At 36.3% G+C, this 20285-nt stretch overlaps 5 protein-coding genes across 5 annotated transcripts; 4 read left to right on the top strand and 1 right to left on the bottom strand.

Moving 5' to 3' along the window:
• Positions 1–911: 911 nt before the first annotated feature.
• Positions 912–9411, top strand: LOC111780083 (DNAse I-like superfamily protein). The gene is made up of 14 exons (XM_023660361.2): positions 912–1298; positions 1938–2101; positions 2850–2915; positions 3014–3066; positions 3370–3451; positions 4152–4183; positions 4503–4572; positions 4863–4955; positions 5088–5120; positions 5258–5355; positions 5688–5814; positions 6608–6693; positions 6777–6861; positions 7512–9411. The coding sequence occupies exons 1-14, from the start codon at positions 983–985 to the stop codon at positions 7578–7580; spliced, it is 1374 nt and encodes a 457-aa protein (XP_023516129.2). The 5' UTR covers positions 912–982; the 3' UTR covers positions 7581–9411.
• A 2787-nt stretch (positions 9412–12198) lies between these two features.
• Positions 12199–13225, top strand: LOC111780554 (uncharacterized). Its single transcript, XM_023660981.2, has one exon. It carries the CDS (start codon positions 12321–12323, stop codon positions 12951–12953), a length of 633 nt encoding a protein of 210 aa, XP_023516749.2. The 5' UTR covers positions 12199–12320; the 3' UTR covers positions 12954–13225.
• Positions 13226–13687: 462 nt separating this feature from the next.
• Positions 13688–14883, top strand: LOC111779544 (AT-rich interactive domain protein). Its single transcript, XM_023659603.2, has 2 exons — positions 13688–14185; positions 14531–14883. The coding sequence occupies exons 1-2, from the start codon at positions 13769–13771 to the stop codon at positions 14702–14704; spliced, it is 591 nt and encodes a 196-aa protein (XP_023515371.1). The 5' UTR covers positions 13688–13768; the 3' UTR covers positions 14705–14883.
• A 136-nt stretch (positions 14884–15019) lies between these two features.
• On the bottom strand, positions 15020–16135 carry LOC111779545 (Bifunctional inhibitor/lipid-transfer protein/seed storage 2S albumin superfamily protein). Its single transcript, XM_023659605.2, has 3 exons — positions 15549–16135; positions 15371–15457; positions 15020–15297 (listed from the first exon to the last, which is right to left on the bottom strand). The coding sequence occupies exons 1-3, from the start codon at positions 15889–15891 to the stop codon at positions 15149–15151; spliced, it is 579 nt and encodes a 192-aa protein (XP_023515373.2). The 5' UTR covers positions 15892–16135; the 3' UTR covers positions 15020–15148.
• A 605-nt stretch (positions 16136–16740) lies between these two features.
• On the top strand, positions 16741–20072 carry LOC111779596 (aluminum-activated malate transporter 9). The gene is made up of 6 exons (XM_023659672.2): positions 16741–17182; positions 17377–17514; positions 18423–18692; positions 18781–18917; positions 18992–19138; positions 19281–20072. Exons 1-6 carry the CDS (start codon positions 16819–16821, stop codon positions 19941–19943), a joined length of 1719 nt encoding a protein of 572 aa, XP_023515440.2. The 5' UTR covers positions 16741–16818; the 3' UTR covers positions 19944–20072.
• The last annotated feature ends 213 nt before the right edge of the window (positions 20073–20285 follow it).

Below are 20285 nucleotides of genomic sequence, written 5' to 3'. Positions count from 1 at the left end.
TGGCTTGTCTTTATACCGAGGCGATCAATAATTGAGTCGGCCCTGTTGGTGCGGTGAATTATGGTCCCCGTTTTGTTGCGCTTTCAGGGACCTCTTGTGGTGCTGCTTCTTTTTTTTCTTCTCTCCTCAAAATTCCCTCCCTTCTCACTCCATACATTCCTCTTTGTGGCTATTACCCAATCATTTTCCGCCATCCAATACCTCTTCCAACTTACAACTCTCTGGCTAATGTGTAACTTTCCTTCTTTTCGTTCACTTACGAATGCTTTCCGAAAGGAACTCGTCCAACTGGAGATTTGAATCCCAGTGGTATTACTTGAGAAAATTATCGTAGTTGAATGCACCAAAGAGTTCAAAAAAAGCCCGGAAATAGCACATGACTCGATCAAATTCATGGTTGACTGGCCTTTAAACCAACCCCCCTCATTATCCAAATCCATCCAACTGTGTCTAACGCTCAATTAGGCACCAGGTGTCATGGTTGTACTTTTTTAACTATGTGGCATCTTGATCTTAACATGCTCACAATCAACCCAAAGAGACCCACTAAACCGGTTCAACATCTTTTCTTTTAATTCTAGTCCTAATGTAACTAATTCCGTAGCTTTTAGGTAATCCCATATCATTAGTTATATTTTATGGAATTTAATAAATTTAGAGTTAAATTACCAATTTAACCTTTGTGATATTCCATTTACAAAACCATAATTAAAAGTTTATATTAACAAACTTCTTAAACTTTTTTTTTACTTTTCTCGTTTCAAACAAAGTAAAAATATATATATATATATAATAAAAAAATATGTATATTTTTCTTTTTTATTTTAATTTTGTTGGTTCTAAAGGAGGGTAAAGTTGGCTGACTAAAATGGTAATTTAACCTTAAATTAATTTTGTAAGTTTGTGTATCTGAGGCAGAGCGGAGGGCAAAGGCTAAATACGATCGCCGTGTAAGTTGAGACAGCTTCTGTGACGTTGGATAATGATCGAAGAAAGCCGGGATGAACAGTCTCTCATGGACGTTCGCGCCAAAACAGGGAAGAATAGGCGCGAACGCTCGGTGAACACGGCACACTGCGGTCACAACGATGGCCGGAAGAAGAGGCGGAGATTTGCATTCAGTTCAGAAACCACAATTCCAACATCCAGCGAGCCTCAGAAGCTTCCTTCATCGAAAAGGTCCAAGCCAGTTCGTTCTCCCTCTCGAACTTCACGAAAGTACGAGAAGAGGAGGTCCAGTGAGTCGGATGGTCATCGTCGATGGGTGTACTCTACTCGTGATTGCTCAAGATTTATAGGTAATGGATTGTAATCAGTTCTGTGAGAATTTTTCGAAGGTGTTATTGTTTAATCTAGAATTAACTGATTGACGTTTTCTTCCACTTATGGGGCTCTTGCTCGACGATATCTATTATGCCAGAATGTTGTACAGGCATATAGTTAGGACCTCATGTTCTATGTTCATTGTTGAAGCCAATTTATCCGGCTCATGATATTCGAATACCTTCATGGGAAGAATTAGGGCATTCCAAATGCTACCTGCTTTTGATGTCCTGCGGCCTTGGTAAATATTTAGAGAGCTGCTACTTAACCTAGTCCGATGTCTGTTTTGATTACCCTAGAGAAACTTGGAATTCGTTCGGAGTTTAGATTCTGGTTCCTTTCGTTAGTTGACAGGCCCTGAAATCCAGAAACCTTCTCACCATCAAGATGGTTAGTTTTCTCCCCCCTTTGTTTTGGAGGACTTTCAAAAGGCACTTGATAGTAACATTCTTCGCACCCCATTTCCCGTTAAAGACCTGAAGGAAAAGGGAGAAAAATAACAATAATGAATATAGGATGGCAGTAAGTGGTATTTCCATTTGTGCGGGTATTGCCATTGCATACTTTGCCGTTTTTACCTTTGCATACCTAACAATATATTGCCTTTATTTCAGATAAGATTATGGTTGCTTCATATAATATACTAGGAGTGGAAAATGCATTGAAGCATCCAGATTTGTATCATAGAGTGCCTTCCAAATTCATGGATTGGAGTTTCCGGAAAGAGCTTATATGCAATGCAATTAAATTTTACAATGCAGGCATCTTATGCTTGCAGGTAATTTGTTAGACCCTTCCTTTCTAAAACCGGTCAACCCTCATTTCCTGTCCTTCTCACGTGTTCCCTAATTTCATTTAAGGGGCACCGACGCACAGTTATATCTTTGCTCATTAAAATTTCATAGCTTGATGTCATTGTACAATTTAAACGATGTTTAGTTACCCTTTGATGTCTTTTATGGTTCTGCAACTGCAGTAGTTGCTCATAGAAATGGGAAATATGAGAAACGTAATCTAATAAGAAATAGATTTAGTTTATGCCTACAATAATAAAATACAGCCTTACAACTGTCGTTCTTATTTGTACATTTCATAATACTTTTCCTACTAGATTCAAATTGCAAAATTTCTGAAGGTATTAGCTTTTGTTGTAGTTAAAGCAAAACTAGATATCAAAATTTAGAGACTTGGCAAGCTAAGGACCTATTATATTAAAGGCTTCTAAGGTTTACTCTTGGTTTTCTGGGGCTCTGAAGGCATAAAATACAAATCAATACAGCGTGAGCCTGCTTACCAATTTAGGGGCAATACTTTATGCATCAAATAGAAAACATGAGAAATTAGGAAGGGTCAAGTTGCTGTTAATGGTGAGGGACACGTTCTTATTCGTGTAGTTACTAAATAATAATTGTTCATGCTCCCTTGTTTTTGAGGTCGTATTGTTTATCAAGTCTCTTTTAACCATGATATTTCATAGGTGCTAAGAATAATTTCTTACTCATGCAAATGGAACTATATATCTGCAGGAGGTTGACCGTTTTAATGATTTGGATGAACTTTTCCAAAATTATGGCTACAAAGGTGTTTACAAGGTGTGTTTGAGATATATTTTGTGTTAAGTCAGTTGTCAATAGAATACTTGTGGATAATTTGTACTGCATCAAGAAAACTTAGTGGCGATCTTTTATAGGCTAGAACTGGTGAAGCAAATGACGGGTGTGCTTTATTTTGGATCGAAAAACTGTAAGGTCTCTCATCCTTCTTGGTATCTTTGAATTGTAGTAGCTGATTTATAAGATCACAGAATAGATGAATGAGCTCCTGAATTTTTTAACTGACTCGGTACCTTGTAACTCTGTTGATATGTATGAGAGATGTTGATTGGGCTTGTAATGTCAGAATTGAAAATTTTTCCTATTATAAGCATACTGGACAGTTAGATTTGTCGCAAATCAGATTTTTCTTTCTCTATTAGGCTGCCCCTAACTATCCGTATCTCTGTGAATAGTGATTCAGCACATTTACAGGCCTTTCTTCTGGTCACAGGTTTACCCTTTTGCATCAAGAAAGTATAGAGTTCCAGAGTTTTGGGCTACGTAACAATGTTGCTCAACTATGTGTTTTTAAGGTATAAAGGAATTCATTTATATCATTCTGCTATATTTATTATTCTTTTCGGAAACTATGTGTTTTTAAGGTATAAAAGAATTCATTTATATCATTCTGCTATATTTATTATTCTTTTGGGAAGTTACCGTGCTAAACTAATAACTTCAATTGTTTTCGTGTATTAATTCTGTTAATTGTGTACAAAATTTTCCATCATTCACTTAATCATAGGATGCTTTGAATGGCTAGGAGGTTTCCTTTTCTTTTTTTTTTTCCTTTTTTTTTCCTTTTTTTTAATTTATTTTTTTATTTTTTTTTATTTTTTTTTATGGGGAGGGGAAAATATTTTGGGAAGGATAACCTTCTGTAGTTGGTCGTCTCCTTAGAACACAAGGACGTACTTGTACAACTTATAGAATAGATCCCATTCAAGTAAGGTCATAACTTCTTTAATTGGTTGGGTAGATATATTTTCAAATGTATTTTTCATTCTTGTAAATTTAGTAGATGTTTAGTTTCAATTTCTTCTTAATTTGTGCTACCTTCAACTTCAAGTCATGAAGAATAGTGCTGCCTTTTATTTTTTATCTTTTATTTGTATGTTAGGCATATTTCCTTGATAATGAAGATCATCGTATGTACTTCAAATTGATGATTTATTATCAATCTATGGATTTTTAGAACGTTTTACATTTTCTATTACTCCTTAAATTGTACAGATGAATAAATCTAAATCAAGGTCCAAAACAAGGTACATTCTGCATTTATGTAATTTTGTTTTTATCTGGTATGATATGTCAAATTTCTTCGTTGATCTCTTTTTTGAAAATGAGAAACAAATTTCATGGATTTAGTAAAAAAAGAATTACATGCAACGTTTTCTTGCTTTTTGAATTTACATAAAAAAAATTATCTTGAGGAATATTTTCTTGGGATATTGTTTTCACGGCCTCTGCATGTATTTCATGTTTAGAAATTATATAATATTTGATAAAAGCTGTTGATTATAATAATCTTAGTCTCGCTACTTGTTCTTTCTTTAACTTCGTGCATGTGTTTATTAACTGTAGTCGAAGCTTTGTGATTGGGAACATACACGTTCTTTTCAACCCAAATCGAGGAGACATTAAGCTTGGGCAGGTATCGAGTACTGTAATCATTGAACGTTTGTAGTTTTTGTTGCATGGTTAATAATTTTATGTGATTTGCGCCAACTATGTTTCTGTCTGAATCTTCTTGCATATCAGCCTAGCATTAGTTGCAATCTCCTGGCTATTTCCCTCTCTCTTTTCTTTTCTTTTTTCCTTTTTCCTTTTTCCGGTATGGTTAGGTAGTTAGAAAATATTTTTTATCATCTATTTGAATTGTCCTTTAAGAAAAAAATGTTAGGCATCTCAGTACACTAATTTTATTACATAATGCTCGTATAGGTCAGACTGTTTCTTGAAAAAGCTCATAGCCTCTCACAAAGATGGGGAAACATACCTGTTATTATGGCCGGGGATCTGAATAGCATACCAAAGGTAATTCTCTTTCACTGGAGAGGATTCTTCTACCACGACAACAAATATATTCACCTGATTATACTTGGTAGCAATTTCGACCATTTTAGCCATTGATCTTGTCTTGTATCTTTCATTTTTTCAAATGATCAGAGTGCAATATATCAGTTTTTGGCTTCATCAGAGGTCAGTTCACTTTTACTTTGTAATTTTTTATGATCTATTATCTTTTTCTGGATTGTTGAACATGATTTTCTCGAATTCCTCTTCTGTGTGTTTCCATGGTTGGAATTTCATTTCAAGTTCTTTTGGTGGTTGAGCAGCTGGATATACAACTGCATGACCGCAGAAAGATTTCAGGGCAGCTTGATTTTTCATCATCACGCGGAGCCTTCAGATTTTGTAGTGAGGGTACAAAATGGTATGACTAAACTTCAATACAATATCTTCCTTCTTCTTGTTCTTGTTCTTTTTTTTATTTTTTAATTATTTGAAATCTAATTTCTCAATCAATTATAGCTGATACTTCTATCTACTGTAAGTATGCTACTGAGCGTTGCATGTTTTAAGTACTACACAACGCCCATACTGTTAGGAGCAGAACATCATGCATGGTATTGACATCATAAATTATGTTTTACTGTTAATTGTAGAGGATCGATGAAGTGTTTAAAAAAGGTGGACCATGTTGCAGATATGAGTAGAGATTAATTTGTAGCTTTCCATTTATGTATTATTTCATTTGTTTGCTAGGTCCAATGTTTCAGCCTCAAGGTCCTTCAGATGGAGTGGTGAGGAAATAAGGATCGCATCTGGTATCGAGAACGTTACCTGTCTTCAGCACCATTTAAAGCTTTCCAGTGCATACTATGGGGTTCCTGTAAGATGTTTAATCTTCTTAAATTCTCATTATTTATCTAGTGTAGCTCGGTGCATAAGGTACAAGTCAAAATGGAGAATGAGGTGATTGACTAGCATTGTGTTTGAATGAGTTTCATTGACTTGTACGTTTTAAAAAGCAAATCACCAATGTAAACATGGAATTTAGTAACTTAAGAATGAAGTTTAGACTTTTCAAAGAAAGGGTTAATGCCATTGATCAGAGATGAATCCAAATTAAATATTCAAAAAAGAATCACCCCAAAGGAATTTGAAAGAAGTTATACAGACGAAACTGCACTGCCATGGAGGTAACAAATTCTTTGGAAATTTGTTTCAGTTACTGTAAATGGTAGGGTACGGAGACTGCTTTATGTGTGAAAGGAACTTATGAGGAATAAGTAAAGGCTGAAAAGTCAAAAGTATAAAGATGGGTTAAATAAGTGGACGGTTAGTTCCGTCAAGCTTTGTAATAAAGTAAGATGCTTTGGCTGCAAAGAAATCTAATATTTTGAAGTGTGAAATAAAAATAATCTAACTTTAGGTTTTTTATATGAAAAAAGAGGGCGGCGCAGTTTTTAATATTTATGTTAAGTTTTTCCCTTTTGTCACAAAAATGTATACGTAGTATCATATGATTTATATGTAACAATAAAAGGTACTATTTAAGATTTGTTTTTGTGCTTTCAACTCATGATATTAACTTTATATCGTTTTTGAAATAGAGGGCAGAGTTATTTGCTGCTATTTAGTTTCGTTTGCTTTCTCTCATCCAAGTCGGTTAAATTTTTCAGGGAAGTTGTAAAACAAGAGATGCTAATGGAGAACCTTTAGTAACTTCATTCCACTCCAACTTTATGGGAACTGTCGATTATATATGGTATCAGATTTTACTGTTGAAAGCAATTTTTGTCATGCTTTGGCCTTAAGAACTTTAGTTACTTGCTTTGATTATTATCGCAGGCACTCAGAAAAACTTGCCCCTGTTAGGGTTCTGGAAACATTGCCTATTGATGCATTAAAAAGGACTGGAGGACTTCCTAATGAGGTACTTATGAAATGTAACCAGTAATTGTATAAACATCTCTTCGTTAAGTCGTGTTTTGTTCGTATCAGGACAACTCTCGATTTGCCTCGAGATATATTACCATTATTATAGTTTTCAAATTTCTACCTATTTTTCTCATCTTTTCCTCCAATTTTTTTATAAAACCTTTGAGAGATCAACGAGTTAACCAATACTTTTATAGGACCACGGCCGAGATGTAAGACAACTTTGTTACATTGTAGAGCTGGGTGTGGGTGGAATCTTAGATTAGGAGATTTATTGGGTCAGGCTTTTACTCAAATCATTGATACTCTCCTGATAGGGAAGATTTCATTAGACAGGCTCTTTATTGTTCTGTCTATTGGCTATTTTCGCTTCAAAATTTCCTTGTACTGTGAATTAAGAGTCATAAAATCATCCCTAAGAATCTGATGGAGAGAATTTGGAGGCAAAACCCCAAAAAGAATTAAGGACTTCCTTTGGTCTTATCCCCTCAAATACATCAAATTTGTTGATAGATACGACCAAGAACAGGAATCCTCATTGTTTAATACAAAATCTCTTTTCCTTCTTTAAAAAATAGGATCATTCATCTTATCATCTTTTTTTCTTTCTTTTTCTCTATCGAAGTTTATGTTATGTCAATGCAGAAATGGGGCAGCGATCATCTTGCTCTTGTTTGCGAACTGGCTTTTGATGACGAAGACAATGTGACTTGACTAATTAGCCGCACCAGCTTGAAGCATCTCCTTAATTTTGGTTGAATGGAGGTTGTTTCTTCTCCCTTTCCTTTCCTTTTTGTAGTTTTTGACTAATTACTTGTATTATTCTGGGGAAATAGCATATCAATCCTTTAAGAAACTGCGTCGAACCTTCCAAGTAACGTCATAGATACAGATTTGTTCTTGAAAAATTGTCGTGTAACTCCTTGGATTTGTTATGTTGATAGGAACTTGGTTTTAACTATTGATAACATCCATCCATTTAGCCTTTTTACTGTGTTAAAGTCAATGATATCAACAAAAAAAAATTAAATTTTATGTATTATAGATTTTTTTCTTTTTTTTTTTGGAACCCATAAATAAAATAGCCCAAAAAGAACACATTTGGTCTTCATATTTTATTTTCCAAAACAATAGAAAAAGCTGACTCACTGTCCGAAGTCAGCCTAATTTGTCTGTTTCTGAACATGGAAAAATTATTAGCCCCCACCTTTTATTTCTAACTAAATAAATTATATATTATCATCTTGAACCGGATTCTTTCTTATGTAAATAATTATATTAAAAAGCTATAAACTATAATCAAATATATAAATTTAAAAAATAAAAAAAAATGTCACGGAAGTTTTATTTTCACACTTTATCCGTGATAGGTTCTGACACCTCCTTTTCTGCCAGTGACGTCAGATACTTGCATCCCTATGACGTCACTATATGCCAAGTCCCTAAATCCAACGGCCTAAAATCATCGATTCAAATTATTCATCCAATTTAGGGTTTGTTTCATTTTAACTTTAAATAATAATAATAATAGTAATGTTACCACTACCTTTCAAATATATATTTATCATTTAAATTAAATATTAAAATTGACTTAATAAGTATAGAGAAAATTAAGATCTTCACGTTAATATACATTTTTTAATAAATAAATATTTGAAATGCTTAGAAAAAAAAAAAGTCAACTTTCAGTCGGAGACCAGGTTTTTTTTTTTTTTTTTTTTTTTTTTTTGCATGCACTAACACGCTTTACCAAAAAGCACCACTCTACGGGTTTCAAAATTTTCTCCAAGAATCATTTCTCCTTTTTATTTTCCTCTTTTTTATTTTATTTTATTTTATTTTATTTTATTTTATTTTATTTATTTGCTCGTAACTCTTTATATTCGACATTAAAAGACCACCTCCTTCCCCCCTTCTTCCAAACACGAATTCATTCTTCTTTTCTTCTTCCGGCGAGGAAAATTTTGAAAATGGTAAGGGAAAAGAGAAAGTGCCAGTCGGAGAACGACGGAAAATTCTGTGAAAAGAAAACCAAGAATGATGAGATGACGGCGGCGGCGGCGGAGAAGGAGCCGACCGACGAGGAGGTGGAGGAGTTCTATTCGATACTGCGGCGGATGAAGCGAGCGGCGGAATATTTTGGAGTGGAAAAGGGGATGTTGACGAAGAGTTTAAGGGAGGTGGCTGTTGCGGCGGCGGATCGGGAAGAGAAAGAGGAGGAAAAGAAGGGAGTGAAGAGAGCAGAGGCGGAGACCGATGTGGCGCGGATGAAACAGGGTGGGAAGGGGAAGGAAGTGGTGGCGGAAAATGGATTGCGGTTGGATTTGAACATAGCGGTGGCGGTTGAGAGCGATGGCCGGTGATCGAGAATTTCTGTCAAGATCGGAATCATCGGCGGTGATCAAGATCTCATAAATATACAACTTTTTCAAGTTTAATTCAATTTTCTCTTTAATTTGTTTCCTAGGATTGTAAAAATATTACCAATATTATAATAATAATAATAATATATATATATATATATTTATATATATTTCCATTTTCATATCGATAAGAAACCCGATCTACTCAAGAAATCGCTTGAATCACGATCAGCTTATAGATCAAAAGATTAAATCGACTTAAAAAAACTATTCAAATCATGATCAACTTATAGATCAGAAGATTCAATCGATTCAGAAAATTGCTCGAATCATGATCTACTTGCCGATCAGAAGATTAATTGACTCAGAAAATTTATGATCAATTTACAGATAAGAAGATTAAATCTCGGTGATTTGAAATATGATTGACGTTAGTCGGTAAGAAGTCATGTTTTAGTTAATTAAAATATTGAAATTATTTATTTTTCTTTTTTAAGAGAAAAAGTAATAGCGTGGTTGAAATAAAATTAAGTTAAATGAAATTATTTATTTAGTAAAATTAAATGGAGAAATTTAGAGAGAAATGGAAAGATGGGCTTAGAACACAATGGGCCCAAATTTATTTTTATGTCTGATGTGACATCTAATTTTACTTATAAAATTATTGATTTTCAAAACTCACCCAAAATAAAAATGCAACCTAAATCAATATTCCTACACTAAATATGTAACTTTTTCTTATTTAAATATCATAAATAACTTTAATTTCACATTATATCAAATCTTCCACCCGAAAAATTACAATCGTCTTCGATGTCGGTTCTTAAACCTATGAGTTAGTTTCAATGTTCGTTTCAGTCTCAAAATTACTTTTTTACCCTTTACGTTTATAACTTTATATATATATATGGTTTTTGCCGTCCATGCTATAGTGGTAGGGGTTAAAACTTAGAGGACATAATAGGCATTTACAAGAAAAGTAAAATGCTTTTGGCCTTTCGAATCAAACATGTCATGATTCTCATTTTGTGGTTCGTGTCGAATCGCCGATTTTTTATATATCATTTTTTAACCCACGAAAATGTGAACGATTCGAATATATGACGTTTTTAAGCTTGAAACTTATAAGAATTCGATACCTTAAAAACGTTAAATGACATAAATAAAAATATTATTTAAAATTGAAACCCAACTCGTTAGTGGACAGTGGGCCTCAATGTTATTATTTCCTATTTTGAACGCAACCACCATTCGATGTTGTTTTAGTAATGGAACGGGTGTAAATAGGTCAACTAAAATATTATAAATTAATTAAAATGGCTAGAGGTTCCGTCACCCTAAAATGAAAGAGACAGTCTCTTAGTTCTTAATCTGTAAATATACATTATTAAGTATTCCGTTTTGTTTTTTTTAATAAGACCAAATCTAAACTGGTGCTCGAGAGATTGTTGACCGTATATTGGTAAGAAATTTACAAATTTTCGAGAAGAGAGGAGTCGAGGTGATTCGTTGGACGGTTAGAATAAGATGAATGAAGGAAAATTAAAATATATTTAAAATTATAAAGGAAGGTGAGAAAATAATAATAGGGTACCGGCAACCGGAAAGTTGGGTGGGAAGTGGATAATAAAATAATTGGTTACCGTCTAAATTATTACGTCACAACACAACCATAATTATTCAAAATTAATTATTTTGAAAAATGAAAAAGAAAAGGAAAAGTTGTGGTGATGTATTTGTAGCGTGTAACCGGCGGTAGAGAATTGGAAGGGCCCCACGCGAATCGAGAAGATCAAGTGGACGAGAGTGTAGTGGACCCCACCACATACCTTACTGGGTCCCACCCATGTGATGTTGCTACGCCTTAATGTTTCTGTGGGCCCATCCTTCCCCTATACTGTGTCGTTTCCTTCCGTTTATTGTACTATTTTCCACTCATTCCAGCTCCCTTTGTTATTAAATTTTTTAAAAATTAATTAAAATATTCTTAATTTTTTGTCATTTATTTTTAAAATACTTTTAAAAAAACAAAAAAACAAAAAATATATTAAAATTTTTATAGTATTTTAAATGTATCAAAATTTTTAAAATTTTTATTATTATCTTTGACGAAAATCCTATATCGACATTTTATAGATTATCTTCAAACTTTTTAATGTTAATTTCGAAAGATCATGAATATATTTTAAATATGGTAATATCGATAAAAGTATTTATTTTATTTTATTTTTAAAATAAGAACGTGTTTTATTTAAATAAATTAATAACATTAATTAATGAAACTTAAAATTGATTAAATAACAACCATAAGCGTTATATAAGCAAAAATACAACAATTAAGTTAAGCTAAGATTGATTTAAAATTTTTAAACTAATAAATAAATTTAGTAAATGAAAACTCTTTAGAAAATCATTGAAATATTTTAATGAATGAGTGGTTGAATTAAATTAAATTAATTTTTTTGAACCTTTCATGAAAATATCTGGAACTGACGTGGAAGCTCGCTGATTTGAGGGGAAATTTTAAGTACTAAAATTGACGATTCACACATCCGATCACGTGGTAAGTGCGTACGTGTCTTCCGCAGACGTGTCCACGACAACAAAGGACCAACGAAGGCGTCTTGCCGATGCCACGCGTCTGATACTCTTTTGTGGGATGACGTGGCAAATACGTATGTGTGGGTCCGGTATTGATTCAAAAGTCGTGAATTTCATGCCCACCTCATATTTCGGAGCGGACTTTAAATACTCCGTTTAAATTTAATTATTTTTTAATTTTATTTATTTTCTTTTAATTTCTTTTTACTCTATTTAAACGGGGTTTAGTTTTTTTAGTAGAGTTTTTCTACAACAAAAATTAAATTTATTTATTTTTATATAGAATGACGTGGAGCGAGGCGATAAGGATTTGTACGCGCCTAAGTGCGTTTGAATTATACGAATTCCTCACTATTTAATGCCCGCGACTTCCCTCCATTTCTCCGTCACGAACTCTGCAACTATTGGGATCGCAAGCTCTGTTTTCCTCTCCCATTCCCAAACCAAAGTTCTTTCCCTTTAACTCTCCGCTGCGCCATTCTTCTTCCTAATGGAAGCCTGTGTTGACAGCAGGAAGCGGCTACGGGATGAATCCAATGATTCTCTCTTCAATTTTGTCGGATCTAACTCTAAGTTCGTCCGACTTGATTCCGCTAACTTGGATGTGGATGATGCGCCGATTGCTTCCGTTTCATCGGATGCAAAATCGATCGATTCTTCAGGCCTTGATTCGTTTCAGGCAAACTTAATTCAGGATGACCTGCTGAAGATTCTCGACGACGTCGATGCTTACATAGATCGCGAGTCGGAGATTCAAGATCTCGACTCGGTGATTAGAAGCTTCGAGAAGGAAATTCAGGTGCCGGTTCCTTCTGTTCAGCCCGAACTTGGATTCCTTCTGGAAGCGTCGGACGTCGAATTAGGCCTTCCGCCGGCTGGTGAGAAAGAGGAGACCGAGGCCGTTAACTTCGCGGCGGAGTTTTTAGGTAGCGGCGGTATGAAAGGAATTTTAGGGCTTGAGGATGAAAGTGTTCCGAATTACTGTTGGCTTGAGAATTTGAGGAGTGAGAAGGAATGGAGTCGAGAGCAGGAGGAAGAGGTGGTGGTGTTGGGTGGATTGTTCGATCATACAGACGTGGCGACGGAATTGGCGTATCGACCGGAGACCATGCCTTGTTTATAATTATCAACCGAATTGTATTTTTTTTGAGACGGAGAAATTGAAAAAGCAGACAAGAAGAAAACGGAATTTGTGGAATTTCTTTCAGAACAGAGGAACAAACTAGTAAAGAGAATTTGAATTCATCTATGTTTCACACTGCTAACAAAAAGAAAGAGCAAAATTTGGGTGCTAGCTCGATCTCCTCTTCAACTGTTCTTCAACTGTAGTATGCAGCAAGACGGAATCACATACCTTGACAGAGTGTTTTGATAAAACTCGATCCATTTTGTTAATGCTTCGTTTTTATTACTAATTATTAGAACACAAGTTGGAATGACTAGATTGCTACCAAATGTTCCAAATGAGTTGAAATATTTCAAACTATATCAGAAAATAATGTGCAAACCATATCCCATATTCCCATTTTTTCAAATATTTTCGATGTTCGTCTTTGAATATTTGGCTCGATGAATTGAACCAAATCAAATTTAACGAATCAATTTAGTCAAAATTTTCTTTAATAAAAAAAATTAGCTTCTCTATTTTTATTTTATTTTATTTTGAATAAAAGTGAACTAATTTGGTAATTTCTTTAATAAATAATATGAATCAGGTTGGTTCAGAAACCAAAAATGATGCATTTTCGATTTTTCTGATTTATAAGTTTAGGAAATTATTTAAAAGGGGTAATAAAGTCTTTTGGCCTCCCAAATATCCTAGAATATATAAATTAAAAATGATGTTATTTTATAAAAAAATTCCTCTCTATCTCCTTATCCGCACAATCCTCCTCCTCCATTTTTCTGGGTGTTCAGAGCTCACTCTCCTCCACTCAAATGGCTCTGACCATAACCAATGGCGGCGCCGCTTGTGGCACCGGCGGGGGAATTCTCTATAGAACCTCCACCAGAACTCCTTCCAACCAATTCCTTTTCCGTCGCAACGCGCTCTTTTCGCCGTCTAAAGAAGCCCGCACCCTCCATGTCGTTCATTCAAAGAAATCCTCCTTCCGAATTGGCCGAATCGACAGTAAGAACCGGAGGAGCTCGACGCCAACCAAGGAACAGGAAGAACAACAAGAAGATGAACGAAATCGGATGGCCGAAATTGCTGAAAATGCCGGTGTAGCGTTTGATGTGGATGAGAATTTGCCAGAATTGCCTGGGCTCCAGCCTGATTTCTGGGAGGGTCAGCAGTGGGATCCCCTCGGCTTCTTCCTCGAGTACTTGTGGGCCTTTGGCATCGCTTTCGCGGTTCGATTATTCCCTACCTTTAATCATGTCCTATAATTATTTGATTGATTCTGTTGTCTGTTCTAATCTTAGATAGCATTCAGCAAAAGATTCAGATTAATAACTTAGTTCCAGAAATCTAGTTGCTTCTGTAATTGACAGATGAGATTTGAGATAAGCGAGGCCCAAACACTAAATTAACCAGCAACTCAGCCTTTTCTTCAACATAACAAGAACAGAATCATGATCTAACATCAATTAGATGTTTTCTTTTGGGTAGTTTTTCTAGAAAAGGATAAAATAGATAGCTCATGTTCTGTTATCCTTTCGCAAATGGATTCACTAATTCATTCATCATTACAATAGGTAATTGCATGTGGGATTGCTGTCACTACATACAACGAAGGAGCCACTGATTTCAAGGACACGCCTGCATACAAAGAATCAGTTCAAACTCAAGAGATATTAGAAGAACCAGAGGCATCAAACCCAGATGTCTTTGAATCTAATCCAACAGAGGTGGCTCCTAGTTTGGAATGATCTTGATATTTCGATATCAAAAACAGACCCCACATCTTGAATCCATTATCATCCTCGTAACCAGTTAAAGAAATGAAAAGGAAACAAAGAATACTGTGTCAATTTGTAATGCCATAAGCTTTCTAGGTATGTTATGAAAACCTTATTCTATTGAATCTAGTAAAGATTTTGATTTTGCATGTCTTAGTTTTCTTGTCAGCATATTGTTCTTCTTTTAGGCCATTCTCATTTACTTCATTCTGTCTATCTGCTATGGCCTTTTACTTAGATTTCTCTCCTTAGGCTGACTGTTTTAGGGAGACAAAGGAACAAGACTTATCTGAAAACAGGGAACCATTTTTCTGTCAGCTGCTAAGAGAAACAACGTTATTGAACCAAAACAACCTACGGGGAATCTAATAAAGAAGAGCATATAATGTTGAAACAGATTTTAGATAATTGGTTTCAATGAAGAACTAGAAGAAACAGAAAAGTCTTCATAGCAATCACTACTTTGAGCTGAATTCCCGCCCTTGGCTTGAAACTAGCACTGATGCTGCCCAATCCTAACCCCACCATGCTAGGTTTTGGCGTTGGTTGACCCACTGGAGTAGCTGAAATCCATAAAAGTAGTGTCACAATGTATAACATGTCGTGCTTGTAGTAGAGCTGAACCAAAAACTATACCTAGAACCGTAGCATTGGTAATTGTGGTGTTGGTGTTTACTCTAGGAGAAACATGAGAACTGGGAGGACTTGGTGGCTCAAGGAGAGCTTCAAATGACCATTCAGAGAGTTATAAATGTTAGAACGAAGTAGAAGGAGATACTTAACAGGCCTTAGGATGACAGGATTATAGTGATACCTGAGCATGTGGAGATGTTAACTTGAAGGCTGCAAAGATCAGGCAGCTGGGTAGCTCTAGTAGTGTTGATAGGGAAAGAACTCAAGGTAGTGCCATTCAGCAAGAGGCAAAGGCAGCTGGGGACACTGGTGTAGAGTTGTTTCAGGTTACCACAGCATGTCATCGGTGGCATCGATGCCATACCTTGCACGAAAGGCGCACACGATGCCAATGGAAGAAGACTCGCGGTGCATTGAGCTATGGTGGGGCTCGAGAGAGTCGGATCTTGTGAAACGGCAATCGGTAAAGTAACGTGCAGGAGAAAGAGCAAGGTTAGGCATGGGAGATATGGAAGAGATGCCATGGTGCAGAGACAATACAGATTTTGACTCTATAGAAATAGAGGGATGGACACTGTTTAAGTGAGTTGAACCATGCAGCCTGTGTGCCATTCCACACACTCCTTGTTCTTCCCTCCCTCAATACTTGTGAGAGAGTGCCATATTATCAACGTGATATTAGATTAAAAAAAATTAAAATTTATGAATTTATTAAATATAAAATATAATTTTAAAAAGAAAATAGAGACACGTCATTTGACCACACACACTTGCCATTATTTAATATTCAAAACTACCTACATTAGTAATTATTTTTTTAAAAATCATGATCTATTATATTCAAAATATTTAAATTTGTATTTAATACATCCATTCATTTTAAAAAATTAAAATTTTCAAACCTATTAAATATAAAATTAAAATTTGATATTAAGATAGTTTCGAAATTATAAAACTAAATCTATAATAATAATTACGACGGTTTAGAATTTTTTATTCAATTTTGTGTCTATGTAAAAATATTTAATTCTAACTTTATAGATAAATTAATTTTAAAAATTTTATAATATGTCAAGAAAATTATGGTAATACAAAATTCCGAACGTGTAAAGTATTTTTAAAATTAAAAGAATAATTTGGAGCTGTTGAACCTGTTAGAGGATGGAAGCGGTAGGCTAATGGTTTATAAGTGAGGAATACTAATTCGAGAATGATTATTGGTTTATAAGTGAGGAATATTAACTCGAATGGGGCATTTTGGTGAAGCTGAAAGCAAAAACATGAGCGCTTGTCTGACGCACCCCACGACTATAGAATTTTTTTTTTTTATTTTTTTTATTTATTTTTTTTGTCCTCTCTTTCTAGCCCTTTTTCTGGGAATCACCGCTTTCCACCTTTACTCTGCTATTTGAGTTCTCATTTCTGTGACGTTTCAAAAGCTTTGGTTTTCAATGAAGGTCGCCAAATATGGTTCGTTCAAGCAGAGCTTCGCCGAGAAGAGGGAGCGGCTTCTTTCGGCCAAGGAATTCCCTGACCTAATCTATGGAACTCTCCAGGACAATCCTTCCTTTTGCTCCTCCTTTCGTTCCGTTCCGTATAGAATCTCTAATCTATGGAGCTCCGTTCAGGATGTTCTTTACAAGTCTTGGCAGATGGGCGTGTCCGACCCGAGGAAGATTGTTTTCTCTGCCAAGATGGCTCTTGCTCTCACGCTTATTTCTTTGTTGATCTTCTTCAAGCAGCCCGTTGAGGAGCTCAGCCGCTACTCCGTCTGGGCCATTCTTACTGTCGTCGTTGTCTTTGAATTTAGCATTGGTACTCTGAATTTTGTTTGAATGATTTATGTCGTTGGCGTTCTTAGTTTTAGTTTAAATTAATTGATTTATTCCCTCTTGTTCTATCTCCTGCTCTGAATTTGATGCTGTGTTGAGTACTCTAAACGTAATTCTTTGCGCCCTTCGGCCACAATCTGTTTGCTTATTGGAACAAAATGACGATTCTGTCTGCAGGAGCAACGCTAAGCAAAGGATTGAACCGTGGATTGGGCACGCTTTCAGCTGCAGGTCTTGCGTTGGGAATGGCTGGATTATCAGTTCTTGCTGGAGAGTGGGAAGAGCTTGTGGTTGCTATCAGTATCTTCATCATAGGTCTGTTTTTCTAATAATTGATATCATGATTATTGGGAGAGAACTCCTACGTCCACTAGAGCATGGGTTTTGTAATGGCCAGACCCACCCCTAGGGAAAGGTCGTTAGGGAATGGTTTCCACGTCCTTATCAAGGGTGTTTTGTTTTCCTCCCCAACCTAACGTGGGATTGTGGGATCTCACAATTGACCTCCCATCAGGGCCCAATGTCCTCGTTGGCACTCGTTCCTTTCTTCAATCGATGTGGGACCTCCACCAAATCCACCCCTTCGGGGCCCAGCATCCTTACACTGGCACACCACCTCGTGTCTACCCCTTTGGGGGAACAGCCTCCTCGCTAGCACATCGCTCGGTGTTGTGGGACCCCACCAAAACCACCTCCCTTCGGGGCCTAGCATCCTTACTGGTACATCGCCTCGTGTCGACCCCCTTCGGGGGAACAACCTCCTCGCTGACACATCGCTCGGTGTTGTGGGACCCCCACCAAATCCACCTCCTTCGGGGCCCAGCATTGTTACTGGCACATCGCCTTGTGTCTACTCCCCTTTGGGGGAACAACCTCCTCGTTGACACATCGCCCGATATCTGGCTCTGATACAATCTGTAACGGCTCAGACCCACCCCTAGCAGATATTGTCCTCTTTAGGCTTTACCTTTCAGGCTTCCCCTCAAGAATTTTAAAACGGTCTGCTAAGGAAGATTTCCACACCCTTATAAAAAATGTTTCGTTCTCTTCTCCAACCAGTGTAGAATTTCACAGGTTTGTAAGTAAGGAATACATCTCCATTGGTACAAGGACTTTTGGGGAAACCAAAAGTAAATCTACGAGAGCTTATGCTGAAAGTGGACAATATCATGAGTATACTTTATGCTTCAATCTCTCATTTGGTGGCTTTATGATGTTTGCAGGATTCTTTGCTACTTATGCTAAGCTATATCCCACAATGAAGCCTTATGAATATGGATTTCGGGTCTTCTTGTTAACGTATTGTTTCATAATGGTGTCGGGATATAGGACTAGAGATTTTATCCATACAGCCATCACAAGATTCTTGCTCATTGCGCTTGGCGCTGGAGTGTGTTTGGTTGTAAACATATGCATTTACCCCATTTGGGCTGGCGAGGATCTACACAATCTTGTAGTGAAAAACTTTGCAGGCGTTGCAGCATCCTTAGAAGGTTGGTTAGCTGCTTGCATTACTAAAATTTACTTATGATATCAAATCTCTTGCGAATGTTTCTGCTTAGCTACTTTCCCTTCATTTAGGATGTGTTGATAGCTACCTTAATTGTGTCGAGTACGAGCGAATACCTTCGAAAATCCTTACCTACCAAGCCTCTGATGATCCTTTGTACAAAGGCTACAGGTCAGCTATGGAATCTATGAGTCAAGAGGAGTCTCTGGTGAGTTTCATGGACATTATGCTGGTTTTTTTTTACTTCACATTCAAGAAAAATAAGAACAAACACAAATACAGATGGGATTTGCAATCTGGGAACCGCCACACGGTCGGTACAAAATGCTTAAATATCCATGGAAAAACTATGTTGAAGTAGCTGGTGCACTGAGGCATTGTGCCTTTGCTATCATGGGATTGCATGGATGTATTCTATCAGAAATACAGGTACTGTTATTGAAAAGTTCATTTGGGAAGTTATCAAATTTGTTATTGAAAAGTTCTGTTTTTCAGAAGTTTCATTTGTTTGTATTAACAATAGTTGTGTGCTATAGTTTTATTTTGCCCTCCATTGGTATTGGATGTGCAGGCTCCAGCTGAAAGACGACATGTATTCGGAAACGAGCTCCGGAGGGTAAGCTACGAAGGCGCTAAAGTCTTGCATGAGCTTGGAAACAAGTTAAAGAAGATGGAGACATTAGATTCAGCAACCATACTCTCTGAAGTACATGATGCTGCAGAAGAGCTGCAAAAGAAGATCGATGCAAAATCCTATCTTCTGGTGAATTCAGAGAGCTGGGAAATTGGCAATCATCACGACGACGACGACGTAGGACGGTCCCAAGAATTGCTGAACTTGGACGATGAGGAAACAAGGTTTCATGAATACAGGTCCCTCAGTGAAGCTGTGCTTGATCTAAGGGCCTTCCCAGTCCCTAAAACTTGGAATGACCCTATGCCATCAGACATCAACTCTGTACAAGCTGCTGCATTTCCCCCCACGAACAAAATGTTCAAGAAACTGGGGTCATGGCCAGCACAGGTTTCAAACAAACCGAATGGAGTAATCCACGAAGAAGAATCGAAAACATACGAAAATGCGAGCGCATTGTCGTTAGCTACGTTTACTTCCCTGTTGATTGAATTTGTTGCAAGGCTGCAAAACGTTGTCGACTCTTTTGAAGAGCTAAGTAAGAAAGCTAAGTTTAAGGACCCTATGGAACGGGAAACATCGAAAGCGCCCGAGTGTTAGATAGTAGTGTTAGTCGGCCAAAGATGTTGAGAGGATGAATCCTGAAGAGTTAGCTTAGATTATATAAAGTTAAAAATATGAATACAAACAGTAACGGGGAGTGTAATAAAATCTTCCCTTCTAACTTAAGCTTATGATGTTGATTCCTTGAATGAAATCTTCCTATTTCTCTCAAGCTATGCCTTCTTTTGGGCTCATGTCTTCTCCACTGCATGATGCCCAAGGATAGAACCAATTATAGTAGCAGAAAGTCTTGAATAATTGAAAATATATACTATATATGTTAAAATTATCAGTTAGTCGTTGTAGTATAGTGGTAAGTATTCCCGCCTGTCACGCGGG

The sequence above is a fragment of the Cucurbita pepo genome, chromosome 18, assembly GCF_057944985.1.
Source record: "Cucurbita pepo subsp. pepo isolate OVF chromosome 18, ASM5794498v1, whole genome shotgun sequence".
NCBI classification, from domain to species: Eukaryota; Viridiplantae; Streptophyta; class Magnoliopsida; order Cucurbitales; family Cucurbitaceae; genus Cucurbita; species Cucurbita pepo.
Note: the sequence above shows the minus strand (reverse complement) of the source record. Positions and strands in the feature narration are given on the sequence as shown.